The sequence below is a fragment of the Carlito syrichta genome, unplaced genomic scaffold (genome assembly GCF_000164805.1).
Source record: "Carlito syrichta isolate Samal-C Ts95f unplaced genomic scaffold, Tarsius_syrichta-2.0.1 Scaffold314997, whole genome shotgun sequence".
In the NCBI taxonomy this organism is placed as follows: domain Eukaryota; kingdom Metazoa; phylum Chordata; class Mammalia; order Primates; family Tarsiidae; genus Carlito; species Carlito syrichta.
Genome location: NW_007259093.1, coordinates 218,255 through 227,430, shown reverse-complemented (window position 1 = coordinate 227,430; position 9,176 = coordinate 218,255). Strand labels below are relative to the sequence as shown.

Below are 9,176 nucleotides of genomic sequence, written 5' to 3'. Positions count from 1 at the left end.
GATCCTTCCGCCTCAACCTTCCAAGTAGCTGGAACTACAGGCGCGCGCTACCATGCCTGGCTGATCTTTTTGATTTAGGCTGATCTTTTTGATGAGGTCTCGTCAATTTGCCCAGGTCGGTCTCAAACCCCGCGGGGCTCAGGCAATTCACTCACCTCGGCCTCCCAAAGTGCGGGATTACAAGCTGAGCCACCGAGCCCGGCAAGTTTTATTATTTAATGGCAGACTTTCCATAGTATTACCCCAATCTAGCAAAGCATTTATACTTTGACATTCATATTGTTCTTAGGACATATGCCTGTTATGCCTATAGAATTTGAATCCTGTGTTGATTATATGCCACTATTATTTTTAAATCTTCAAGTCTGTGAGATACAGTTTATTGACAGCAGATTTTTATTTTTATTTATTTTCAGATGTTCGTACACAAGCCATGTACCAGATGATGGATCAGGGCTTTGTAGGACTTATATTTTCCTGTTTCATAGAAGATAAAAACACAAAGGTATTTTGTATATGTGTGTGTATGTGTGTGTGTATATATGAACACACATACAGCATTGAGAAAAATCTCTTTGTAATTTTAGTAGGGTGGTCAGGGAAGGTTTCGGTGAAAGGGGACATTGAGTCAGGACCTGAAGAAGGTGGAGCAAGTCTTGTGAATTTCTTGGGGGAAGAGTGTTCCAGGCAGAGAAAATAGCCAGTGCAAAGACCCTAAGGTGAGTGTGGCATCTTTAGGGAACACTGAGGAAGTTGGTGTGACTGCAACAGAGTGAGGAAGACCATAACCATACATCCCAGTTTGCCTGTCAGTCCGTTTTACCCTATTATCTTTCCTTCTTGGAACTGTCCCAGTTTGGATGATAACTCATTTGGTCATTCTAAATGAGGCCCAAAAAGTAACTAGGGCCAGAGCTTGTAAGGCCTTGGCTTTGACTCTGAGTTGGAAAGTCACTGGAGGGTGACTTTATGTTTTCATGGGATCTCTCTGGCTACTAGAGTTGATAATAGACCAGTTAGGAAGATATTGCAGTAATGAAGAAAGTATGACCATGGTGATAACAGTGGAGATGATGACAAGTGGTTGGATGCTGTATATATTTTAATGGCTAATAATAGTAACAACTGCTACCACTTTTCACCTATCGTATGGCATGTACTTATTAGATGCTTTACATAAATATGCTCTAACCCTGACAATAAGTCTGCAAGGACTATTTTATGGATGAACAAACTGAAGCTCAGAGAGGTTAAGCAGCTTGATCAATGGCTAGTCTATTTGAATTCTGTTTGCATTTTATGCTTATGTAAAGAGGTTATCATTATGTCAGTTTAGACAAAAAGAAAATGACTATTGGACATTGTAGGTACGAATTCTGCAAGAATACTAGGAGTGTCCTATCATTTAGCACATTAGTTATATTCTCAGAATCTGTGTTAATAATGAATATTTTCCATAAAATCACTCTTTTCCAGAAACATTAAAATTTAGTACCTTGAACTTTATGCATCATTTGAAATGCTTTCAGCTTTGTCATTATAAATTTATTTATTATCATCATAAATAGTCATTGAATATGTTTGTCAGCTTTTAACATAGCAGTTTGAATGTTCAGGTTCTTAGTTTCTTGGTTCTCATGTTGTTGACAATCCTCTGCTATCACAAGAGCAGATGTTTGGTTGTGGCCATCTTATGTTGCCTGAGAACATGATCCTTTTTACAGAAATTGATTGATGACATAGTCCATCTTTGGAATCTCTTTAACTTTCTGCTTCTAGAGGTGCCCTTGGGTTTTAGGTCAGGGTCTACTAAATCACTATGCCTTTCTCAGTATTATCCTTCTTTGTGTAACATTTCTTTTTTTTTTTTTTTTTGGTAGACTGGCCGGGTACTCTATACTTGCTTCCAATCCATACAGGCCCAAAAGAGCTCAGAGTAAGTATGTGTTGTTTAGCTAATCTCTAATTCAGGGAATTTATTGTTATGTTTCATTTTATTTTTTTGTTAGTAATACATTAAGAACTCTGTGTTTCTACATATACTCATTACTCCCTCTATGAGGAGTTAGAATTTCTTTACCAGCTTGGATACAGGGATCTTGAAAAGCTAGGATCATATAAGCAGTCTCTTCACTGTAATTGCATCTTCACAGTCCTTCTCCACATTTCCTTTCTTACACCTAACTAAACTGGGTTGCACTGCTATTTTTCCTTTCTTTGGTGAATCACAAAACAAAGACCGAGGATGCAGACTATTACAGATTTGTATAGATTTTTGTCTTTGCTGTGCCATAAACTTCATTTCAGAATTAGAGTATCTCATTGAAGTGTTTTTATAGATCAGTTTCCTTATTAAAATTCAGTTCAATTTAAACTAGCACATCTTAATTGAGTACTTACTATATGCCAAGCACCATGGTACTGAGGATGAAGAGATGAATGCTAAGTTCATTGTCTCATTGGGAGATGGAAGCAAAGACTGTCTTAATTTTTTTCTTACATTTGCCAATTTGTAATTATAGCATTATCTGAAATAGCAAAGAATAGGGGAAAACTTAGATGTTTGTCAGTACTGAACTGATTAAATATATTATGATACATTCATATACTGGAATAATATGAAGCTTAAAAAACAACTATGAGGAAACTTGGTAGTAATATACAAATATCTCTAAGATATATTGTTAAATGAAAAAGGCAGGGTATAAGAACAATGTGTATAGTATGCTACCATTTGTGTAAAGATGTGGAAAAGAAATAGATAAATAAACACACCTGCATATTTGCTTGTAAATACACAGAAATATCTGGAAGAAAACACATCAGCCACCTCAGCAGAGAGGAAGTGGGTATGAAGGAGTAGGGGGTCGCTCATTATTTTTGACCTTGGCTTGTCAACAGGAAGCTTCACTTTAGGGTGAGTAGGTTGGGAGCCAGCCATTTCATCCAGGTATCACTAAATACTAGACTTGAAATATCATGCTCTGGGACACCAGTCTTAGCAATTGTTGTCCTATTTCCTCCCAGTCACTTCATTATTATTATTGTTATTATTAACTATTAGAAGAACTCTTGATGCTGCTGCTGTTACTGCTAATGATGGCGATATAATGATGATGATTTGGATTTAAGAATGAATTTGGTGTATAAACAAGTCCAACTATGGAAAACCATAAAATAGAGGAGTACCTAGAGTCCCAAGTTTCTGGCACGAGAACAAAGGGGTACAAGAAATCACATAAAGAGAGGAGCACGATAAAGCAACTTCATAAAGTTGTTTATAATTTCTGGGCTAAACCTTGAGCAATATATCCATAGATCTGATTCTAATGAACATAACTGAAAACAGAATGAACTGATAGGCCACTAGGTGGTAAGTACACAGGAAAGATCCAAAGGACACTCAAAGGTTCTCAAAACTGAGCTGAAACCACTGCCTACAATAGGCTGTGGGAGTTTTAACCTGAACCTAACAAGGTGAATTGTGTGCTAAAACAAATAACAACATTCATTCTCCATAGAATATAAGGGCCAATGGCTCAACATAATATGGAAAATACTAAAAGTACAATTTCCAGTTACTTAGTATGTGAAGAACTAAGAAAACATTAACTTGAGTGGAAAAGGACATTAACAGATGCCAACACTGGAATAACACCCATGTAGGAATCGTGTGAAAAATACTTTGAAGCAACTACAGGCTGAGTATCCCTTATCTGAAATACTTGGGACCAAAAGTGTTTCAGCTTTAGGAATTTTTCAGATTACAGAATATTTGCATTATATGTACGTGGTTGAACACTCCTAATCTGAAAATCTGAAATCTAAAATGTTCCAGTGAACATCTCCTCTGAGTGTCATGTTAGCCCTCAATTTTGGATAATGGAGCATTTTGGACTTTGGATGTTCAGATTAGAGATGCTCGACCTGTATTACAAAAATGTTTTAAAAAAACAATTGTAAACACTCTTGCAACCGATGTTTAAATAGAAAATCTCAACAAATAAGTGCAAGACATGAAGAACCAAGTGCAAATTTTAGAGTGGAAAAATACAATCACCAAAATACATAATTCACTGGATGAACTTGATAGCAGAATGGAGATGACAGAGGAAGAAATCAGTAAACTTTGATAATAGGTAACTAGAAATTATCTAGCTTGAACAAGAGAGAAAAAAACAGATTGACTAATAAAGTGAAGAGAGGTAGTAACATCAACAAAAATAGCATAGTAGAAAACTTCAAAGCCAGCTGGGTTCAGTGGCTCAGCCTGTAATCCCATCATGTTGGGAGGCCGAGGCAAATAGATAGCCTGAGCTGGCAGGTTCGAGACCAGCCTGGGCAACTTGGGGAGACCTCGTCTCTACAATAAATAAAAAATTAGGCCGGGCTCGGTGGCTCAGCCTGTAATCCCGCGCCTTTGGGAGGCTGAGGTGAGTGGATTGCCTGAGCCCGCGGGTTCGAGACCCGCCTGGGCAGCGAGACCTCATCTCTATAATAAAAAAAAAAAAAAAACAACAAAAAACTCAGCCGGACGTGGTAGCGCATGCCTGTAATTCCGGCTACTTGGAAGGCTGAGGCGGAAGGATCACCGGAGCTCAGCAGGTCGAGGCTGCGGTGGCCGGGAGCGGCCACTGCACTCCAGTCTGGGCGACAGAGTGAGACTTCAACTCAAAAAAAAAAAAAAAAAAAAATTAGCCAGGTGTCATAGCATGCACCTGTGGTTCAGGCTACTTGGAAGGCTGAAGTGGAAGGATTGCTGAAGCCCAGCAGGTCGAGGCTGCGATAGCTGGGAGCATGCCACTGCACTCCAGCCTGGGTGATGGAGTGAGATTCCAACTAAAAAAAGAAGCCTTCAAAGCCCAGTATTGCACAAAAATAGTAAATAATCTGGCAAGAACTATCAGAATCAACTGTGTAGAAACTAATCAAAGCTTTAGAGCAACGAGGAAAATGCTTAATCAAGGAAAAACAAACCAGAATCTTGGCATTTAAAGAAATCTCTGTTGAATCACCAGATAGCCACTAAATTAAGACAGAGACTTCAGTGGCCACACATAACAAAGAATACAGACTGTAACACTTAGTTCAGAAAACTCACTATACACAGAAACAAAATCAGATATAATAAGTAACAAGCTATTAGCTTCTTTTTTCTCTGTATAGGCCGTAATTTGTTGCTTTGGATGCTTCATAATTTTTTTTGTTAAAACTGAACATTTTGAACGTTATAATGTGACATGTCTTGAAATAAGATCCTACCCTCCTCCCAGGGTTTGTTGTTTCCAAGTAAACAACCTAATGCAGTACCTCCAGGAACCAGTAACACAAAACAAAACAGACTAAGTCCAAAATTAGTAGAAGGAGGAAAATAATAAAAATCACAGTAGAAATAAACAAAATCACGATTAGAAAAACAACATAAAAGATTAGTGAAACAAAGAGATGATTTTTTGAAAAGATAATCAAAATTAACAAACATATATACTGACTTTAAAAAAGAGGAGGCACAAAACCAGAGGGGAAAAGGAGACATTACAACTAATACTGCAGAAGTACAAATGATCATAAGAGACTGTTATAAACAATTGTACATCAACAAATTGGATAATAGGAAAAAAATGGGAAATTCCAGGACACATGCAACCTACCAAGATTGAGTTATGAAGAAATTAATAAATCTGAACAGACCAATAGCAAGTAAGGAGAAGGAATCAGACTTTTTATTAAAAGTCTGCCATAAAGAAAAGCCCAGGTCTTGATGGCCTCAGTTCTGAATTCTACCAAACATTTTCAGACCTAATATCAGTTCTTTTCAGACTCTTTGTAAACACTGAAGAGCAGGAAGTACTTCCAAACTTATTTTAAGAGGTCAGCATTATCCTGATACCAAAACCAAATAAGGACACAACAAAAGAAAGAAAACTACAGGCCAATATCCCTTATGAATAAAGGTGTAAAAATTCTCAACAGAATTAAGCCTAACAGCATATGAGAGAGATTATTCACCATAATCAAGTGGGATTGAACCCAGAGGTGCAAGGTTGGTTAAAAATACAAGAATCTATAAATGTGATACATAACATAATAAGAATGAAGGACAGATAAAAATTATAATCATTTTAATAGATGCAGGAAAAGCATTCAACAAAATTCAACATCTCTTCATGATAAAAACTATCCACTTCGGGAGGCCCAGGTGAGTGGATTGCCTGAGCCTGCGGGTTCGAGACCGACTGGGCAACTTGGCGAGACCTTGTCTCTACAATAAATCAAAAACTAGCCAGGCGTGGTAGTGTGCGCCTGTAGTTCCAGCTACTTGGAAGGCTGAGGCGGAAGGATCACCGGAGCCCAGCAGATCGAGGCTGCCATGGCCAGGAGTGTGCCACCGCACTCCAGCCTGGGCGACAGAGTGAGATTCCAACTAAAAAAAAAAACTCTCAACAATTAGGTATAGAAAGAATGTACCTTAACATAACAGCTGTATATAATAAACACACAGCTAACATACTGAACAGGACAAAGTTTAAAGCTTTCTAAGATCTGAAAAAAGACAAGGATGCCCACAGTCACCACTTCTACTCAACATAGTACTGGAAGTCCTAGTCAGAACAATTAGGCGAGAGAAAAAAAAATAAAAGGCATGCAAATAGAAAAGGAAGTTACAGTGGCTTTGTTTGCAGGTGACATGATCTTATAGATAGAAAACCCTAAAGACACCACCAAAAAACTGTCAAAATTCATAAACAAAACCATAAGTAGAAAGTTCCATGACATTGATCTAGGCAATGATTATTTTGGATATGCCCTTAAAAGCATAGGACAAAAACAAGCAGACGGGATTATATCAAACTAAAAATCTTCTACCCAGCAAAACAATCAATCAACAGTGAGAAGACAGCCTATAGAATGAGACAAAATATTTGCCAACTATACACCTGATAAGGAGTTAATACACACAATATATAAGGAACTCAAACAACTCAATAGCACACATCAAATACCCAATGAAAACATGGGCAAAAGACCTAAATAGACATTTCTCAAAAGTAGGCATACAAATGGCCAATGGATTTATGAAAAAATACTCAACATTACTAATCATCAGGGAAATACAAATCAAAACCACTATGAGGGATACTTCACTCTCATAAGAATGGCAATTGTCAGAAAAGACAGAAGACAGTTGATGAGGAGTGGGGAAAAAAAACCCTTGCACAGTGACGGTGGGAGTGTAAGTTAGTATAGCCGTTATGGAAAACAGTATGGAAGTTCCTCAAAAAATAAAAAGTAGGACTACCATGTGATCCAGCAGTCCTACTAGGTATATATCCAAAGGAAATGAAATCGGTATGTCAAAGAGATATCTGTACTTCTATGTTTACTGCAGCATATTCACAACAGCCAAGACATAGAATCAACTCGTGTCCATCAATAGATGGTTGAAGAAAATGCGGTATATATACACAATGGAATTCTATTCAAGTGCTGAAAAAATAGGAAATCTTGTCATTTGAATGCAACTGGAGGACATTATATTAAGTGAACTAAGCTGGGCACAGAAAGATAAATATAGTATGATCTCACTCATGTGAAATCTAATAATGTTGATCTCATAGAAGTTTAGAGTAGAATGCTGGTTACCAGATGCTGGGGTGGCTAGCGGGGAGAAGAGTTGGGAAGATGTTGGTCAAAGGATACATAATTACAGTTAAATAGGAATAATTTTAAGAGATCTGTTGTATAGCATGGTGATTATAGTTAATGAGCTATGTTGTATTCTTAAAAATGCAAGAAGAATGGATGTTAAGTGTTTTCAGCACAAAAGTGATAACTGTGGGGTATGCCTTTGTAATTTACTAGATTTGACCATTTTATAAGGTTGATATATTTCAAAAATGAATATTTTGCATTATAAATTCACATAATTTTATATGTTAATTAAAAAGTAAATTTGAAAAATAAAAGTAAAAAGTTGATAGCGCCTGTGTCTGAGGAAGTTCAGACACTGGGTTTACTAGACAAATATTTTAAATTAACTATTTAAAATATTTCCAGTGAGCTAAAGTGAATCATGTACAAAGAACTAGTGAAAACCATGAGAATGACAGTATATCAAATAACGAATGTCACTAAAGAGACAGAAACTTTAAAACGGAAATAGAACTTCTAAAGCTGAAAGTTACTATTATTAAAGTGAAAAATTTACTTGAGAGGTTTAACAGTAGATTTGAGAAGGCAGAAGAATCAGAAAACTTGAATGTACGTCAATTGAGATTACACAGTTGAGGTACAGAAAGCAAAAAGAATAAAGAAAAATAAACAGAGTCTAAGAGACCTGTAGGACACCATTAGATATATTGGTATTCTTATAATCAGAGTCACTGAGGAAAATGGGAAGGAGGGCAGAAAAATGTTTGAGGAAATAATGGTTAAAAACTTCTCAAATTTGACAAAAGACCTGCATCAACACATCCAAGAAGCTCAAAGAAATCTAAGTGGAAAAACTCAAGATTCACATCAAGACACATAATCAAAGCTTGGAAGCCAAAAGCAAAGAGGATCTTGAAAACTGCAAGTGAAAAGAGACTCATTAAATCTAAGGGGTCCTCAGTAAGAATGGGAAGCAATTTCTCATCAGAAACTAGGGGAGAAAAAGACAGTGATCTGATTATATTTGAAGTGCTGCTGGGCGTGGTGGCTCATGCCTGTAATCTCAGCACTTTGGGAGGTGGAGGTGAGAGGATTGTCTGAGAAATTAAGATATTTCTGGATAAACAAAAACTGAGAAAGTTCTTTATTTTTCCTAGAAGAAATACTAAAGCGAGTCTTTAAGGCTGAAATGAAAGGACACTAGACAGTAATTTGAATCCACAAAAATAAATAACACCAAAAAGGTAACTGTATAGTTAAAGGCCTAACATCTAGGATCAACAAGGAACTCAGATGTGCCAAAAGGAAAAAAAGCAAACAGCCCCTTTAAAAAGTGGACAAAAGACCTGAATAGACATTTCTCAGAAGAGGATATATGGGCAGCCAACAGATGCACGAAGAAGTGCTCATCCTCACTCGTCATCAGAGAAATGCAAGTCAAAACCACATTGAGTTACCACCTAACCCCAGTACGAATGGCCATCATTAATAAAACAAACAACAACAGAGGCTGGCGAGGATGC

General features: G+C 37.1%; 1 protein-coding gene across 4 annotated transcripts in view; it reads left to right on the top strand.

The window, feature by feature from the left end:
- BRCC3 (BRCA1/BRCA2-containing complex subunit 3) overlaps positions 1 to 9,176 on the top strand; it is an 81,176-nt gene that overhangs the window by 21,087 nt on the left and 50,913 nt on the right. For all 4 annotated transcript variants that reach the window (XM_021706025.1, XM_008072254.2, XM_021706024.1 and 1 more), the window contains 2 exons: positions 417 to 505; positions 1,881 to 1,936. In XM_021706025.1, coding sequence (XP_021561700.1) covers positions 417 to 505; positions 1,881 to 1,936 — 145 coding nt within the window. The remainder of the gene's footprint in view (positions 1 to 416; positions 506 to 1,880; positions 1,937 to 9,176) is intronic.